This window comes from Spermophilus citellus (genome assembly GCF_964194105.1).
Source record: "Spermophilus citellus genome assembly, chromosome: 8".
Classification (NCBI taxonomy): Eukaryota; Metazoa; Chordata; class Mammalia; order Rodentia; family Sciuridae; genus Spermophilus; species Spermophilus citellus.
The window spans coordinates 53,913,924-53,933,781 of NC_138189.1; the positions used below are offsets into that span (position 1 = coordinate 53,913,924).

A 19,858-nucleotide genomic window follows, 5' to 3' on the forward strand; every position below is an offset into this window, starting at 1 on the left:
AGCCGTGCCTGTAATCCCAGCCGCTTGGGAGGCTGAGACAGGAGGATCTTGAGTTCAAAGCTAGCCTCAGCACCTATGAGGTGCTAAGCAACTCAGTGAGACCCTCTCTCTAAATAAAATACAAAGTAGGGCTGGGGATGTGGCTCAATGGTCAAGTACCCCGAGTTCAATCCCTAGTACCCAAGTAGCTGAGAAACCAATGTAAAATGTACTTTGCAAGATAATACAAGGGAATGTTCCAGGAAATCTTGCCCCATTGCCAGACCCTGCAACTAAGTAAGTGAATTGAAATAAACAACAACAAAAAAATAATGTACTTTGGTTTGTGTAATATATTTAACCTCTTTTTTTTAATTTGAGTATTAAATCTTGGTCTATCTAATGCTAGACCTTGAAATAGTCTCCCCCACCCCGTATCTTGTGAGACCCACAAGCTTCAGTGATTAGAAAAATGACTTTGTTTCAGATAAAGGTTAATTTTCTACACTTGAAGTTAAGATTTGTGACTTTCTTGGGCCAGGAATTTCAAAATTAAACTAAATTTCTGGTATAATGGAGAATGAATTAAAAAAGCAGTTCACATGTTTTCCTAAAACAAAAATCCCACAATTAAGCAACAGAAAAGCCTTTTAGTATCTTTTTAGTTTTAATAAACTCTAAAAATAATGGGTTTTGTTCTTTTTATTTCCTTGTTTTACCTCCTATACTTGGAAATCAGTATCTTCATCTCAAACTGTTTGCCAATAGTTGGTAAAATTAACCAAGATTCTGCTAGCTTGTTATCAGTAAACATAATGCAGCGCATAAGCATAAAATACTGTGAAAGTAAAGATTAAAGCTAGCAGTCTACTTTTTTAAACAATTGAAACAACATTTTAATTTAGTTACTTTATTTATTGCGCTACTGGGGATTGACCCAAAAGGAACTTTACCTCTGAGCTACAACCCCAGACTTATTTTCAAGGCAGGGCTTAGACTGGTCTCAAACTTTAGGTGCTCTGTTTCAGCTTCCTAAGTTGCTGGGACTCTGAGGTGGCCTGTACCACCTCACCTGGCTGAGGCATTATTTAAAAGTCAGGTAATTCCAAATAAAATCTGAACTGCGTGTTTCAATTGAAAAATTTGGAAATGTGACAATAGTGATTGCATTCTGTTAGTGCAGCAGATCCACTGGAATAGAATTGTCTGCTTTAGCCTTCTTCCACTTTTACAAAGTACAGTCATTGGCCCTAAAATAACGTTTCAATCAACAGTGGACCACATATGTGATGATGGTTCCATAATATTCTATCAGTGATGTTGTACCTTAGTCTATGAAGATGGACACTCCTGCCAATAATAAAGGATGTGTAAACCCCCTATCTTTGAACCTAATAGGCTGTTTTATAATTACCTCTGTGAATAAAATACTATTCTGAGTGTTGGGATCTGCCTGGTCTTTTCTGTGTTAGAACATAGACATTTAGATTCCTAAATCACCATGTAAGAAATACCCCTACCCTAAAACTTCCATAATAGAGAGTTGTCATTGGAGAGAAATGTCTAAGATGCTCTACCTATTTTTAGTCATCCCAGCCTAGACCCTAGCCAGACATGTGAATGAGCAAGTCTTCTATCCCCAGTCATCTGACACAACCACATGAGAGAACCCTAGTTAATCTCCAAAACCACGAGTAATGAAAAATGATTGTTACTGTTTTCACCCACCAAGTTTTGGGGTGATATCTTATGCAGCCGTAGATAATTAGGGCATGCATGTACTTATTTTATCAAAGAAAGAGGATTTGGTTTTGCCTTCTGGACCAGGATTTATGTATCATGTAGCCTGATCATTATATAATCAAGAGGGACAGGGTTTGTTAGAATCTGGTTGAAAAAATGGCTCAGGAAATTCAAAGACACCTTAAATACACGCTTTCTACTTGCAGGACATACATAAACACAAGTCATGGGCCAAATTTGTTCAAGATTTAGTTTGCTAATTTGTGATAAAACCACACAGGTTTATTAATCTAAGAATAACATGGATAAAACTATGTACACCATAGAGTGTGGATGCTACTGATGATTTTTTAGTATTTTTTTAGTATTAAGTAAATTAAAACATAACTGTTACAATGTAGGAAATACTGATGTTAGAACATTCTGATGTTCTAATTTGAAATTAATCTGGTGCATACTACCTTTTGATGTTTGCATTTGTGTGGTGCCCTTTATATGTTTCTTAAAAAAGTGTGTTTAATGTTCCTTCATAAATGACTATAGGTTTTGGAAGCCTGAACTTGCATCCATCTGTACTAAACAACTGTATTTGGTCAACTTGAACCTCTGGGCTCTTTCTTTATCTGCAAAGTAATGAATGATAAACAGTTCTTAATTGCTTCATATGATGTCTATGTGATATGTGTGAAAGTGCTAAAATGTTCAAGTGACAAGATATTTTATTACGTAAACATTGGTTTATATTCGTTACATTGAAAACGTCTGTAGTTGCTTTCTACAACTATAACCAGTATCTGAATTTGAATGTTTAAACTTTTTTGAGCAATATACTCTTTTTTAAAGGATAACAATGATTTAGGCATGCTGCTGAAATTTACCATAATTTTTCTTTATTTAGCACATAATATATAATTTCATGTGAATGTTTAGGCTTTTGGGTTGATATTTCTAATTGAAATCAATGACTCCATGAAAAGATGTTTGTATCACTGTATTATATGTTTTTGATAGTTTTTCAGTTTTTCTTTTTGTCTTTTACAAATGTATTTGATTCTGTTAAGACTTGTTGATTCCACTTTCTTTACTGATAGAACTGTGAACCAATAATTATTAAACATTTGCAAAATTTGTTTTGCTGCTATCAAACTATTTAATGTGTTTTTATTTTTACCAGATAAAGCTTAAAAATGGTACTTGCCACCATTCAGATCTTGAATTTTTTTTAGTATAATACAAATCAGATGAGAAAAGCCTTTTTGTTGGGCTTATCTTGATTTTCAATTGCATTTAAAAAATAATTGAACAGAATTACAACTCATAAAATACTAATCTGGTGAAATACAGATTAGTATTTATACCTCCCCAAAAATTATGTGTTATGCCATTCTAAACAGTAATTTTCAAATATCTTTCTTAAATAGAAACTTACTATTTGCATTTTCTGTGTAACCTTGTTTCTCTTCTTATTGCCTGTATTAATTTTTGAGGTATCTTCAGTCACTGTTTATTTCCCCTTTGGGGAAATTTGAAAACCATTTAACTTGACTATAGAGTCCAAGCTAATAAACTTGACTTTGAATGGGCTTTGCTTTTTGGTTATAGCCATAAATATACTTATTTTGTCTTATGAGTTTCATAACTTTATACATCCTTTTGCCACTGCTTAATGTTAAAACATTTACCATTATCTTTAGTGCATTATATTTAAAAAATCAATTGAAAGTGGCACTTATATGTATTTTTAATATTGATTTTAGTTCTGCATTATGGGGTAGGGAGACAAAACTGAGTTCCACGTTTTTGTGATCATTGACTGTGTCAATGTAGTTACAGTTGCTTTTTCTGAACAAATGGTACTTTTATAGTCTATACCAGCAGGATCTAAATTTATTTGATTGTTTAGTGTATTAGTAGGTTTTTTTAGCTTTTTAATTGGATATAATTTCAGATAAATAGAATAGCTATAGAAATATGACAAAGAAATTTTTTATAAGCTTCAATCACATTCTGTAAAGGTCAACATTTTATCTCATTTTTTCTGTCTTCCTCCATCTCTCTCATTTTCTCCGTGTATATTTGTGAATATATGCACACAGGCACAATTTTTTCCTTGAGTATATTTCCTGAAATTAAGAATTTTCTTAATTATAGTATTATCAAAATTATAAAATTAACATTGATTATCTAATCTACAAACTGTTTAGATTTCATGAGATTTTCCAGTTACTTTCAGATTATGGACTGTGTTCAATTATGTCTCTTAATCTCTGTAAATGTATTTCAATGTCCTTTTTAAAAAAATTTTTAGTTGTAGATGGACACTAAACCTTTATTTATTTATTATGTGGTATTGAGTATCAAACCCAGTGCCTTACATGTGCTAGGCAAGTACTGTACCACTGAGCTACATCCCCAACCCTAGATGCCCTTTTATTTTGATGCTTCCTCCCATGGTTAAGATATTGTATTTTGTATAGGAATGTCATAGAAGTTTTTCTTATTCTTAGAGCATTATACCAGAAGGTTCATGATGTTGATTTGTCCCATTACTAGTAATGCCAAGTTTGATTACTTAAACAAGTTGGTATTTACCATTTTTTCATGCTTTATGAGATATGTATATTCCTAACTTTGTAGACCAGAGCTCTGTACTAAGTACATAAACTTTGCTTTCTATAGAAATTTATTTTGTGTCTTGATCTGAAATAAAATTTCCTTTTAAGGGTTATGTTTTTAAGTAGTCAAATGCTTAATGATAATGATTTTTCCCTAATTTTAAAATTTATTTGCAGATGGAGAACTTAATGTTCTAGATGATATTTTAACTGAAGTACCAGAACAGGATGATGAACTTTATAATCCAGAGAGTGAACAAGATAAAAATGAAAAAAAGGGTATGTGATATTTCTATTATTATTGTCAAAGCAACAGTGTAAGTAGAGGAAATAAAATTTCTTAAGAAAATGAAGGTGCTGAAGGTGCTTTTATAACTTCTTTTCGCAGTTCATAAAAGCACATAAACTGTGTTCCACATAACAGAACCTATTTTTAAGTGTACAAATTTAGTTCAATAATTAGTTTTCTTTTAGATTAATTCTAGAGTAAAAATATTTCAGAAGACATTGTGAGTCTGTAAATCTTTGGTGAAATTAATGGAATGCTTTTATATGTCTTTTAAAATTGTATTTTAAAGGGTCAAAAAGAAAAAGTGACCGGATGGAATCTACTGACACAAAACGACAAAAGCCTTCTGTCCATTCAAGACAATTGGTTTCTAAACCCCTAAGCTCATCTGTTAGCAATAACAAAAGAATAGTTAGTACTAAAGGAAAGTCGGTCACAGAGTATAAAAATGAGGAATATCAAAGATCTGAAAGAAACAAGCGTCTAGATGCTGACCGGAAAATTCGTCTATCGAGCAGTACCTCCAGAGAACCTTATAAGAGTCAACCTGAAAAAACTTGTCTACGGAAAAGAGATCCTGAAAGGAGAGGCAAATCTCCTACACCAGATGGTTCTGAGGTAGTAAATATTATTGCAATTATAAAACAGAAAGCAGTTCTTTTTGAGGCTTTAGAACTGTTTATTCATCTTGACTTTGTCTGTTATGTGACTGCTGATTCCCTTTTTCTTTAAACATCAGAGAATTGGGCTTGAAGTTGATAGACGTCCAAGCCGATCCAGCCAATCTTCTAAGGAAGAAGTGAACTCTGAAGAATATGGCTCCGACCATGAGACCGGCAGCAGTGGTTCTTCTGATGGGCAAGGCAATAACACTGAAAATGAAGAGGAAGGAGTGGAAGAAGATGTAGAGGAAGATGAAGAGGTAGAAGAAGATGCAGAGGAAGATGAGGAGGTGGATGAAGATGGAGAGGAGGAGGAGGAGGAGGAAGAAGAAGAGGAAGAGGAGGAAGAAGAGGAGGAAGAGGAAGAATATGAACAGGATGAGAGAGACCAGAAGGAAGAGGGAAATGATTATGATACTCGAAGTGAGGCCAGTGACTCTGGTTCTGAATCTGTTTCCTTTACAGATGGTTCTGTCAGATCTGGCTCAGGCACAGATGGATCAGGTACACTGTTTTATATGTAAAATTTTTAAAAAAATTTTTTAAGGAACTGATTGGTTTTGTTCTTGAACGTGTTAAAATTAAAGGATGCATTTTTGAGGTTATAGGGAACATGAATAGGATAGTTTTGTGATTTTGTTGTATTGTTGCTAATTGTATATTATTGGGTATTAGCAATATATGTGAATAATTTTGAATAAGATTTGCATCATCAGTAAAGGTATTCTCAGCTACAAACTGGTTTTATTATAAATTAGCTACAAACTGGTTTTATTATAAATTAGCACAAATCCAGTTGTTTATGTGGAAGAATTATTTCAGCTTTCAATGTAGTGTTCTTAGGATTAATAATACAGTTGACAACAACTTGTTTTAATATTGATGTACTTGAAGTATATTTACATGAAAGCCTCCCACAAGGTGTTACAACATTTGCATGGTAGATCAATCCTAGATTTCCATTATGCGGCAGCAAAACCAAACAATTTCTTCCTCTTTTTTCCTTGGGATCACAAACTTCATCTTCCATTTCTGTACCTCTGAGTTGACAGAGACAGGGCTATAGAGGGCTGAGGTGTCAAGGTTTATGATGGAGGAAAAAAAAGAATATAAAATTTTTGTGAAAAGATTGGGTAAGCTGTTTTGTATCATCCTTCCTCTACTTCTAATTGATCCATGAGACAGAAATGTTGTCTTGTTGGTAGTTGCAGTCACTAAGCTGAGGGGACCCTTTCTTTGAGGGAAATTTAGAGGGTACAGTAAGAAAGAAAGGTCAGAGTACTTGTAGACCCCTGGGCACTGTATAGTTTTGGCCTAATGGTTGTCTTATGCCAGGTGTAATCAGATTTGCTACATAAGCAAAAGGTACTAACAATTAGAATATAATAGAAATTCTTTTTTGAAATGTATTTAGTTTCATTATAGTAGAATTTTGCTATTGATAGTACATTGTTAGTGAGTTATGCTCTTGATAGGTACAAATATTAGAGCTGATGGACAGCTAAAAGTGTTTTCAGCTTTTATTCATTTGAGTTTTAGGTTTTAGAGTTTAGACTTATTTTTAAAGGGTTAAAAATTCGTTTAACCAAATAGATGAATAATTGGATTTGATGTAAAAATTTCCAATCTTTCTTCCTATTATGCATTTGCAAACTAATGGAATATGCATATTTTATATTTTATAATGGATAGGGAATAAAATAATACATCAGTAATATGAATGAATGGCCTATTGTGGCAAGTGTGTGTTCTCCATCACCCACAGAAGTAGAGAATATTTTTCTCTTTCTTCCTTTTCTTGCTTGTTGCTTGCTCATATGCTTGTACTAGTGATTGAACCTAGGGGATCTCCCACTGAAATATATCACCAGCTGCTTTTATTTTTATTTTGAGACAGATTCTGCCTAAGTTACTAAGGGTGGCCTCTAACTTTGGATCCTACTTCCTTAGTTTTTGGAGTCTTTGACATGCACCACTTCGCATAGCTGAGAATATTTTCTAAATTTCTTTTTGCCATCTCTGTTAGGAATATTTATTTCTTAGTCTTGAATTCTGGTTAAGTCAAATAATGTGAACTTATTTTTAAATGGGTAGGATCTGAAATAATTTGAATTTTAAATGAGTTTCAAGATAAGCCAGTTGTATATTAGGTGTTTGATAATACTTTTCAAATTGAAAAGTAATCTATAATTTTTATAATGAATTGCTATTAACATTTGGTTAAAAAAGATACCTGGCTTGAACATGGTATACCTGTTACTTAGCAATTTGAGTGGCTGAGGCAGTAGGCTTTCAATTTTGAGGCTGGCCTCAAGAACATAGCAAGATCTTCAGTAACTTAGTGAGACCCCGTCTCAAAATAAAAAGGACTGGAAATGTCAATTCCTAGCAACCCTGGAATTCTTGTTTTCCTTATTTTTGGAAAATTCTAATTAGAAAATTCCTTATGCTGAACCTGTTTTAGATACTACATAAATATGCAGGCAGTTATTTTTCTTATAGTTTTTCTTTATAACAAAATAAAGGATAGATTTGGAACTCCTTGATTAGATGTCAGATTTTAATGAAATACAAGGGATCATAGTTTACTTGTAGTTACTGTGACATTTCTAGACACCAGTTACTTTATCTGTATTTCCTCAGAATTATTAGTAATTTACAGACTACACAGTAGTTGATAATGCATTGTTAGATGAATGTTCTATTGATTGAGAGTAATAATTGAGGCACAGGACTATAAACTTAAGTTACTGATGCAAAAAAGATGAAAGTTCTTTGGAGATTTCTTATTTGTTACCACATTTAACATTGTATAGAAACAGTTGGGCAGGATTTCATTATCAATAAGAAATTCTTTTACTTGGGACCACAAGGCATTCTTTTTAAAAAGTCAATAAGAAATATTACCCTTAAACTTACTAATTCCTAATGCTTAGAATCTTGGAAGGAAATATTCAAGGAGAAAATATAATCGTTTAAAGAAGTCCCTAAGCTAGCTAAACCTATGACTATAGTAGTAAGGTATCTTTTGCTTTTGCTCAGTAAGAATAGAGTTTAGGGCTTATAATCCCAAGTCAAAAGACCATGAGTCTGAATGTTTAGCTGCTCAGGAACTATTGGACCCTGGTCAAGTAAGCAGAGATTTCCTCATGTATAAATGAGAGAAACTCATGAGATTGCCCTGAGGATTAAAGGAGATAATATATATTTAAAGCTTGAAGTAGTTAGCTATGGGGTTCTATATAGTAGGATATTGTATGGATGATCAACAATTATTTTTCAGCTTCCCATTGTTTTTATAAAAGTTGTTTGTACATTTTCTTTCTTCATACCCCTTATCTCCCAACTGAAGAATGAAGGAGCTTATTATTATATAGTTAAAATGGCAAGAAACATAAGAGCTTTCTATTTTAAGACTTCTTATAAAGTTCCAAATTAAGCTTGAAATTGTTCTTACAGGATGGGTTATGCATACTTTTTCTGTACTCTGAAGATTCCTGCCTTTCCTATAGTAATACATAGATTATATTTCTTTCATTAAGATTTTTAGGTATAGCTAGCAGCAGTGGTATAATCCTGTAGTCCCAGCAACTGGGGAGGCCAAGAAAAGAGGATCTCAAGTTTAAGTCCATCCTGGAGAATTTAGCAAGACCTTGTCTCAAAAAAAGAGGGCGGGGCTTGTATGTAGTTCAGTGGTGGAATGAATGCCTCTGAGTTCTGTCCCCACTACCCTAAACCTCACAGATTTTAAGCATGATTTTAAATTAAATTAGAAAATAAGGAATCCCGGGAGAAAATTGTTAGAAGGAATGGCATTGAAGAAACAAATGTAATGAGCATTGGCAACAGAAGGGATTATGTAAGACCTTTGTGAAAACCAGATATATAAGGATAACATTCTTGTTTGAATACCTGTGTTAGTTTTCATTTTATATTGTGACATTTTAAAAACTATTGTTTGGATTTTTTTTTTTTTTTTTTTTAGATGAGAAAAAGAAGGAAAGAAAGAGAGCTAGAGGCATATCACCAATTGTTTTTGATAGAAGTGGAAGCTCTGCATCAGAGTCATATGCAGGTAATATTATTTTACTTCTGTGATTATATCTGACCATTCTAATGTAATCTGCTTTAGAAAGTGTGTGGAGGCAGTAGTTTAGTGTGAACTTGTTGATGTCTATTAGTATTGATTTTTGGCATGTTCAGTGTAATAATTCTAGAGGAAATTAAGCTTTTTCTTATTTTAATCCTGTTATGTTACTGCTTAAGTGGAATTTTCACTTTTTTTTTTTCCCTTGGAAGATGATGATTCAGTGACTAGTTTTCTGAGTGGGAAACTGTTCAAATATATTTTTAAAAAATTTCAAGCAACCCAAAAAAACAAAACACTCGTACACATTGAGAAATACTTTTTTTGTGTGTGTGGGTGCGCCAGGAAGAATAATTTGTCTTGAATGAGAATTTTATGTGACAAAGACTGTAGAAATTTTGTCTTATCTCTATTAAAGCTCAATCTGAACAAATGTACTTTGGCTAAATACAGGTTCAGAAAAGAAGCATGAGAAATTATCATCTTCCGTTCGTGCTGTCCGAAAAGGTATCATTTAAATTTGAAATTGTTTTCATTGCATGCTTCATAAAGTCATTATTTTGCCTTATTGGTTCTCCATTAATAGTTGTTTTTAATGTAGTAATGTTCCGATATATTGAGTTAGGAAAAAAGTATCTTTCCTAGTAAGGTCCATGTTTCATGTCCATAGAAAGCTCCATGTTCCTGCATATTACCAAACAACTAAGGATATTTTAGTTTTGGACACACATGGTGAGATGGTGTGGGGGGTGTGTGTGTGGGTGTGTGTATTTTTTTTTATTATTTCTATGTACATTTAACAACTTTAATGAATTAGTATCAGTCTTTGATAAAAAAGTTTATAAAAACTTCATCATAACTTAATAGCTATTTTTATACTATAATTACTGATCTGATATATCGGAACATCACTAGATTAGGTTTACCTTCTTGCACAGTGCTGGTTGTCTTTTCTTAGCTTTGCTGTATTATGTATTGTGGCTGAGCTTTTCAGATTGAGTGGGTGATTGTTGAGTTTTAAAAGTTTAGCTGGGTTCTGGAGGTCTGATTTTAGTACAGTTTAAATCACTTTGTATGATAATCATCTATGGGTAATCAATTTGGATTTCTTTTTTCTTCCTCTCCTCCCCCCAGATCAAACCAGTAAACTCAAATATGTACTTCAGGATGCAAGATTTTTCCTCATAAAGAGTAACAACCATGAGAATGTGTCTCTTGCGAAAGCTAAGGTATTGTCATCAGTTCTGCTTAAAATGTCCTAATCCTGAAATTTTTAAATTGAAAGGTAGACTTGACTTATCTCCAGTGTAATAAGATACTGTGATTTTCATTAAAGCTTTAAAGATCTACAGCCCATTTGCCTCTGGGGTCTGGTTTATTGCTAGTTAGGCAACTAATGGTAATGATTTGAGGAGGCACAGTATTCAAGGTTGAAGGACTGTATAATTCATACTCTTAACGGACTATTTTTATTTCTATATCCAGTTGCTAATATATTGTACTAATACTTGTAAAAGTTTCTTCAGTTAATAGTTTTTGTTTTCTGTAGATGTTCTTGTTATATACCTTGAGCTTTATAAAGAACATTCCTTTATGGAGATTTGTTTTATTTCTTAGAAGTTAATTACTTGCATTTAGAAGAAAAGGGTTAGCTTTAAAGTCCCACCCAAGACTTTACACAAACAGATATGCCTGGTTCCTATAGGATATTGTGAACATAATCTTCTTTTTAAAGAAATCAAAAATATATTTTTGTGTTACACCAGCTATTGTAATGTTTTGTAGTTCAAATTGAGTAACAAGATGTTCAGCTAATCATCAAAACATTATAAACATTTTTCTAACTGAATTTCTATTAGTATTAATATTCTGTTTCTAAAAGAAGTCCAGGGTTACCTGTAAAACTTTGCAAGCACATGCGAGTACACCAAATATTCCATCTAGCAATAATGTATTCTGTTATTCAGTGTAAGTGGAATTAAGGTAAAGTAAATTAAGCACTTAGTGTGAGTTAGAAAATGTAGTTTGTGTGAGCTGAATTAGCTCTTGCCTTACTTTATCTTTTAATTTTTCATGAAGAAATATTGGTTAAAATATTTCAGAATTCAGTTTGTTTTAGGTCTAGGTAAAGATATAGGCTTCAGTCTTTTGATACATAAAAATTTGAACTTAGGTAGAAAAACTTGAAAAATATGAGAATTTTGACAGAATTTCATCATATGGTTTTATTGATAATAATTTGAAATTATTTAGTTTAGGTACATAATTTCAGAAAGACAAACATACAAGTTGTGATTAACCTTAAAGTATCATGTATTTTACTATAGTAAATGGTTATGATTTTAAAGTAATTTTGTGTGACGTTTTATTATATAGACTCCCAGCCTATAAAATTTGCCCCCCAAATCTACTAGTTCCTTTAATGATTTTGTAAAGTTGGTAGTTTTATCCATATTTTTTCTGAGTTTCTCATGATCTATTCCTACATTATTTTGACAGCTAGTAATTCTTTATTTAATATAGTGTTGAGTTTAAAACATATTGAAATCAGTAACCTTGCTCTTTTGTAACTAACTGAATTTACTATTAATTTGTGGTCTTTACATTGGTTTTGTAGGGTGTATGGTCTACGCTCCCTGTAAATGAGAAAAAATTAAATCTTGCATTCAGATCTGCGAGGAGTGTTATTTTAATATTTTCTGTCAGAGAAAGTGGAAAGTTTCAAGGTAAGAATAAAAATAATTTGGACATAAAGAAACATTAATTGTATTAGCATCTTCATATTATTTTGTGATATCATTCCCTTAGGGTTTGCAAGACTTTCTTCAGAATCACATCACGGAGGATCTCCTATACACTGGGTACTTCCAGCAGGAATGAGTGCTAAGATGCTGGGAGGTGTCTTTAAAATTGACTGGATTTGCAGGTAAATTTTATCGTTTAGTGTACATAATTAGAGTTGCCATTGTTTTGAATGGGCTACCAGTTGGGAATGTTAAAATTCAATAGTAATTTCATTTAATCTTTTATTCTTCCTCCACCCCCTTTTTTTTTGTCTTTCCTAGATTGATAAGAATCCATGAATTTTAGAAGTGTTAAAAAATTAAAAACAACTTGCTTGACTACCTCACTGCCTTTATTGTCTAATATCGAATGCAAAGATTTATTTATTGAAGAGTTTTGTGTATTTCAGTTGCTTAGTTTGTTGGCATGTTTTTGTAAATTTAATGCACATGTCATTGTGGAATGGGAAAAAGAATTACTCTGACTTGGCTAATAATTTTGGAGATGACTGATTTAGTTATGATCAGTTGGTGGTTTTTGTGGGTAGATCTTTCCACGTCTTGTTTAGTCTTTAATTACTAAAATAAATATTTTTGAAACAGGATTAAGTAAGGCTTAACTATTTATGAGAAAAAATCAGGCTTATTTGAACACTGAGTTATTTACCATTATTTTGCACATAAACAGCTAATTATGTAATCCAGCTTTTCATGGCATGCACAAATCTTATTACCTGTAAAATTGGTTTTAAATATCTACAAAGCACTATATGAATTCTTTGTTATAAGTTGATCTAGGGTCCTGGGTATTAAACACAGTGGAATAATTAATTAAGAAATAAGAGAAAAAATTGCTATTTATATCAGGAAAGCAGCATGAGCATGGAAACAATAGTGGGGGAAATGTAGAAGTTGGATAGGGACCTTTTTATGTGTATGGGAGGTAGACAGGAAGAACAAAGGATAGAGATGAAAAGTAGTATGGACCATCCTCAGCTATGTATAGTGAAGAATGATGAAGATACATGGGTAATGATAGAATAGAAATAGTGTGAGGGTGATTGTTGAATAGCCAAAAGCTTTATGCAAAAGAATACTTATCCCATCTTATTTTCTATGTAAAAATATTAAAGTCATCTAAATTTTCATAAATAGGAAATTGGTTAAGTTTGTGATTTATTTCTTAAATATAATATTATTATAGAAAAAATTGTTCATTTACCAACATAGAAAGATAAAACAAATAAAAAATGAGACTTGCCAATATCCTGTACTCTACTGCTTCCCTGGGTTTATTTATATATATATATATATATATATATATATATAATTTGTTAGAAATTAGATTTGTAATCCTAAAGTATGTGACAATTTTCAGGGGAAACGAGTTAGTGATGATTCTTTAGCAGAGAGATATTTTATTATTATTATTTTTGTATGTATGTGAGAGAAATTATAAAGCCAAAGGAAATGTTGGTGATATTGTAAAATATTTGGAGATAGTGCTTTCTTGGGGAAAGAGTAAAAAATGATTATTCATTTTTAGATAGATTGGAGCAGGTTTTGTTTGAATGTTATTTTTATTAACCTTTATTTTCTCATTGCTGAGGAAATATTTATTTCTTAGTTTTCGAAGATGCTTTTCATTTATTAACTAATTAATCTTTCTTCTTCCTTAACTTATTGGCTATTTTACTAGTTTGAAACACATAGGGCAACAGAAAACATAAAGATAGGGCCAAATAGTTCATTGCACTAATATTGTATGTAAAATTTTGGGTAGAAAAGCTTTGGGGCTCTTAACTGTTTAATAATAAATTATATGTTTGTCAAGAAATGACATTGTAAATAAGACTTTGATTTTAATTTTTTAATCTTAAGTTCTGTTAAGTGTAATTTGAATACTTAACAGTTTTGGATGGCACTTGATATTTCCTTGGTATAAGTACCTTGAATGTTCCAAGTTAAGTTTTCTATGTAAAATGAGAATTACATTTGATTATCTCAGAAATAAAAGAGTTAAACTTTCATGAGTATGAATGCTCAGTGCTTTGCTTTAATAACAGTGATTGCTAGTAATATTCTTTCTTTTCAGTTATGGTAATCATTAGACTTTTATTTAAGTGCCTTGTGGATTTAATCATAACTCACGTTTTTTGGGGGTGTAGTTCAGGGACTACTTGCATCAGTAGTCTCTGATTATAAAATGTAGTACTGAGGACCACTACCTTCGATATGTGTTAAATTCCTAATGGCTTAGGTACTAGTCACAGAATAAATTTCAGACCAGATAAGAAAGGCATAAATAATGACCGACTTCCAGTTGCTGCCTGGATTTAGCTCAAAATAAGGGTTTGCCGTTTTCATTGATAAACTGGCTGAGATTTAAACTAATTTGTCCAAACAATGAGCAAAATGAATCTAGTTAGAGCCAATGCCACCAAAGAATCTTGACCCCAAATGATGCATCTGGGTTGACATATGCTTTTGCTTTGGATCTTGGGCATTTTGTTGCTAATAATTGAGAATTTCATTGAGTAATAATCTGTAACCTTCCTATATTTTGTTGACTGTAGGTTTTCATTTATTTTTTTCTTGTAATTGTTTTAAATTGATAGGTAGTTTAGAAGAAAAATCTAAAAAAAAAAAAATAGTAGGACAAAGTACAAATAAATATGGAGCTCTGCCTCTGGATGTTTTGATCTTTTGATGTGTTATTAAAGATAGTCTTTCTACCTGGAATAAAGGTTGGGGAGAATTATCTGCTATTTATCTTATTCATCTTTGTATGCTTTTTTGTTGAGCAGTTTTGTTTGTATTGTAGGTAGAGTGAAAAGTTCATTAATTTGATGTTTGTTTATGCATGAGTAAAACCTTTATAAACTGATTTTTTTAATTGGCAAATAACAAGTGCTTCTTTTTTTTTAATTTTATTTTTTTTATTGGTTGTTCACAACATTACAAAGCTCTTGACATATCATATTTCATACATTAGATTGAAGTGGGTTATGAACCCCCAATAACAAGTGCTTATTATGTGTCATCTTTGTGTTTAGCATTGTGCTAGGTTGAAAAAGAGCTATGAAAATACTAAATTATACTTTTAAAAAATTTGTTCTTTTTAGATATACATGACAGTGTAATTTAACAAATACATACATGGAATATAACTTATTCTAATTAGGGTTCCATTCTTGAGGTTATACATGATATGGCGATTCACTGATCATGTACTCATATATTAACATAGGAAAATTGTGTTTGACTCATTCTACTGTCTTTCCCATTTCCATTACCATTTCCTTCTCTTTCTTCCCCTTTTTCTTATCCAAGTGAACTTCTATTTCCCCCTTCCACTCCCCTTATTTTGTGTCAGCATTCACATATCAGAGAGAACATTCATCCTTTAGTTTTTTTGGGATTGGCTTGTTTTATTTAGCCTTGGACCTTCCTGTGATGGAGAGAGCTTAGATCCCCAACTTATTAGTGTTTAAATAGGTAATGCCATTTAGTTTTAAGTCAACAACATAATAAGTACAAATGTAGCATATGAAACTTCATAAATAATTTGTTGTACAACTCAAAAACTGTTCTCTGAGTTGTGAATACTGCCGTATTAATGAGGGGGAGGACATCTTAGTCCTGAAACCCTGAACTAAGGAGAGGGAAATTTGTATTTCATTTGATATTAAAGCCAGGTTAAAGTTCAATTTCATGTTAGTTATTAAGTACAAGTGTTTGAATACACAAGGGATATATTAACTGTTTTATATGTCATTTCATTTGCAAACTACATAAGCAACAATAATACAAATAGTTATATCCTTGTTTGTAAAATGAAGAAGCTCAGGCTGTTGACAGAGAGCTGGGATTTAAACTCTAAATTGTCTTGATTCTTAATTAAGCCCATGCTCTTAAACACTCTACAAATGGTCCTTGACTTACGGTAGCTTGAATTTTTTGATACAGTTCTATAAAATGATAATCATTCAGTGGGAACCATACTTCAAGTTTGATTTTGATCTCTTCCCAGTCTAGTGATATTCAGTACTCTTTTATGTTAGATAGGTTGGTGAGCTGCCAGCCAGTGGTGCCATTGTAAGGGTAAACAACCAATACTCTACAACATATTCATTGCTAAGCTATATTTGGTAGACCGGGAGTATTAAATGTTTTTTTGATTTGAGATATTTTCAGTTTACCAGGGTTATTAGGCTTTAATCTCATTTAGGTAAAGGAGCAGCAGGACATGGTGGGCACACACTTGTAATCCCAGTGACTGAGGTTTCTGAAGCAGAAGGATCACAAGTTTGAGACCAGCCTTAGAAACTTAATAAGACCCTGTCTGAAAATTTAAAAAAAGAGGGGGCATGCTGGAGTTGTAGTTCAGTGGCAAAGCACCTTGAGTTTAATCCCCAGTACCAAAAAAAAAAAAAAGAAAAGAAAGGCAAGGAACATCTATTTGTTTTTGTTTTTTTTTGTTTTTTTTTTTTTTTTTGAGGAAACTGGAGAATGTAGAAGAAGGGGCTGTCCCTGGGGCTCTTTGTAGGGGATATGCAGAACTGCTGTGATTTTTAAAAATTTCAGTCACATTTAAGTCACAGTTAAAATAGGGATTCATTACTGTAGTAGTGTAAGGTCCTTACTAGATTACACAAAAGAAAGTAATTGATATTATTTTGTATTTAGGCGTGAATTACCCTTTACTAAGTCGGCTCATCTCACCAATCCTTGGAATGAACATAAGCCAGTAAAGATAGGACGCGATGGACAGGTTTGTTGTTTTGATTAATTCTTTAAAAACATAAATTTAACCAACTGCTTTAGAAATCTTGATTGAAGGATATTTTAAAACCATTTCTGAAAGAAATGAACTATAAAAAATTAAGGAGAAATCTTATTTGGAGTTTATGATGATTTTTAACTAAGAAGACATCTATGTTGAAATATAGGTATCTTTATGTAGTACTTTCATTGATAAAATTAAAAGGAAAATGATTGATGTGGCATGTTTTTAATTTTTTTCATAATATTGTCGTTTTTTAAACAAATTCCACACTTGTATAACACATTTTAGAATGGCCATTTAACATCTTTGCTGATGTTTTTTGAATAGAGAGTAGGCTTCTGCAAAGACACACACTCAGATATTAAAGTCTAAAAGAGTATGTAGTGATGTAAATAGTGATTTCTAAACAAACCTTTGACATCCTCGTAGTTTTCACAGATGATACTGAATGTTTCATCCTCAGAAATGAAAATGTTGGTAATTGAAACTAAGACTAAAGTTTTGAAATTATGATTAAATCTGCTTTGTGGTTAGTCTATTTCAGCATATTAATTGAAAATAGCATTGACTTTTTAAAAGCCTGCAAGTTTGTCTGCCTTTATAATTATTCTGATGTATTTCAGTGCATAATTATCAAAGTTGTTGGCACACACACACTAACATGTATTTTTTCTTTACTGTATTAAGATTGATGGCTTTGTCCTGATGTATTTATATTTTACACAAAGAAATATTCCTTTAATTTTAGAGGATGATTGTTAAAAGAGTTAAGCAGTAGCATTTGTGTATTTTACTGTGAAGATTCTATACTTTTAATTTACCCTTCATGAAATACCTTGAGAAGGTTTTCTGAATCTTTTGTGTAATACTTTTTGAAATTTTATTGGAATCTCATTATCGTCAGCCTTGGGAAGGAATCCTCCAAGTCAAGTTTTGTTCTTATACATCAGGAAAATGCAAGTCTTAAAAAGGGTTCTCCTGTTTTTGTCTTAAAAATTGCTACTTTCCTATTCCAGGAAATTGAACTTGAATGTGGAACCCAGCTTTGTCTTCTATTTCCCCCCGATGAAAGTATTGACTTGTATCAGGTCATTCATAAAATGCGTCACAAGAGAAGAATGCATTCTCAGCCCAGATCAAGAGGACGTCCATCCCGTCGAGAACCAGTCCGGGATGTGGGAAGGTTAGAAACGTTCTTTGGACTGATAATAGGCACATGTATCAGGATAACATGATGGAGGAATATGATTCGTCAAAAGTTTTTCCTGCGGTAAAGAAGAAAGAGAAAATCCTCAAATCAAGCTGCATGGACTAGTTTGTGGCTTCATTGAGGATTTCACATGGTCACCTTGGTCTCAGTCATTTTTCAAGAGGAAAATGGGGATCTTACCTTATGCAGAAAAAAATTATTTGCTAAAGAGTGATAACCAGTTTAGATTAGTTAGTACTCTGATAACACAGTACACAAGTGAAATGAGGTAGGCATTTGTTGCTAAGAACAGGCTAGAAAGGAGGAAGAGGCGGAAGTCTTTATTTGCAAAAATTGTTAATATTTTGTAAAAAGCCTTTTCTTTCAGGTGTGTCTCTGGATAATCCTTATCAGATATGGGACTTTTATAAAGGATCACTAATATTTTTTCAGAAGATGACGCCTCATTTAGAGGATAAAATATTTTTTAAGTTATTTTGATATTCAAGAAGAGCATTATTGGGACTGTTTGAAATTTTGTCACCGTGATGTGTTAACCCCATTGCCAAATATTCTCTAACATGTACCCAGTGAAATCATACATCTTGCTGAGCTTCTGAAAACTATAGGTTCTTTCCAAAGGGAATCAAGTGGCCCTGGGAGACCCGGCAACAAACCAAAACGAAGGGCTGTTGCTGTGTCTGTTTACAACTTTTCCAGATGCTGGCAGTACCGGTGGACTTAAAGTGTTTTTTAGAGGATCGCCATGGTTATTGATCACTACTTTATGAACTTAACAGCATTTTCCAGGAAAAGGGGGTTTAACTTGTTACAGAATTGGAGAGAAGTCTTTGCAAAGGACTGATTTAAGCCCTTCTACCCAACACCTTCCCCTGTATAGATTTGCATACAGCTAAATCTAAAATATTCTGCTAAAGACTATTGGATATGTGGTTGATGGGATGAAACCTTTGGTTAAGTTTCCTTTTGGTGGAAACATCCTGCGGTAGGTACAGATAATACAACAAGAGCCCCATTTCTTTGAGCTTAAAAAGGACACTGTCGAGTAGGTAGGAGGAAACCTGGCAGAGCCCCTTATTTTTGGCCTAAAAGGACTGAGCACCAAGATGTCTTTTGAAGTTTAAGCTAAGAGGTTTCCTGTGCAATACAATTTATACAAGTGAAGTTTTTACCTCAGTTTTGCAATGGACTGCAAACTATACTTATTACACCACTACACCTTCTCAAGCCTGCCAGGGCCTCCATTTATGTATGTGGCTTACAGCTTAAAGTCAGTAGTTGGACTACTATATGAACTGTTACTATCATGTTTTATACCGGTCGTAAATGCACTCCCCAAACTACAAGAAAGCGGTATGTTTATTTTTTAAACCAGCTTTTAATTTTCATAGTATTTATTGTAGATTCAACTGTTTTTATTCTGTTGGGGGAGGTTGGGGTTATTGCACTTAACTGAAGTTTGAGTGAACTTGTGTTGCAAACGTTAATAAAAGCAGTCAGTGTTCAGAGAAATAGCTGAAAAACTAGTGATGCTAGGTTACTACAATTTTTATTTGACATTAATGTTAAAAAGACAAATTTACTAGATATTTTGGATTTTTAAAAATTTTGTTTAGCTCTTTATTAATGCCAAATAAATTGCAGTGTATTTTATTATGTTACATTAGCCATTAAGATTTATGAAAGACAATAAAGAGCAAC

General features: G+C 32.5%; 1 protein-coding gene across 4 annotated transcripts in view; it reads left to right on the forward strand.

The window, feature by feature from the left end:
- Nucleotides 1–19,858, forward strand: part of YTHDC1 (YTH N6-methyladenosine RNA binding protein C1) — a 31,562-nt gene that overhangs the window by 3,244 nt on the left and 8,460 nt on the right. For 2 of the 4 annotated variants that reach the window (XM_081303570.1, XM_081303571.1), the window contains exons 2-11: nucleotides 4,515–4,616; nucleotides 4,916–5,244; nucleotides 5,366–5,792; nucleotides 9,274–9,363; nucleotides 9,829–9,882; nucleotides 10,510–10,604; nucleotides 11,993–12,101; nucleotides 12,184–12,301; nucleotides 16,848–16,932; nucleotides 17,964–18,130. In XM_081303570.1, coding sequence (XP_081159696.1) covers nucleotides 4,515–4,616; nucleotides 4,916–5,244; nucleotides 5,366–5,792; nucleotides 9,274–9,363; nucleotides 9,829–9,882; nucleotides 10,510–10,604; nucleotides 11,993–12,101; nucleotides 12,184–12,301; nucleotides 16,848–16,932; nucleotides 17,964–18,130 — 1,576 coding nt within the window. The remainder of the gene's footprint in view (nucleotides 1–4,514; nucleotides 4,617–4,915; nucleotides 5,245–5,365; nucleotides 5,793–9,273; nucleotides 9,364–9,828; nucleotides 9,883–10,509; nucleotides 10,605–11,992; nucleotides 12,102–12,183; nucleotides 12,302–16,847; nucleotides 16,933–17,963; nucleotides 18,131–19,858) is intronic. The other 2 variants (XM_081303572.1, XM_081303573.1) reach the window with 1 other exon arrangement.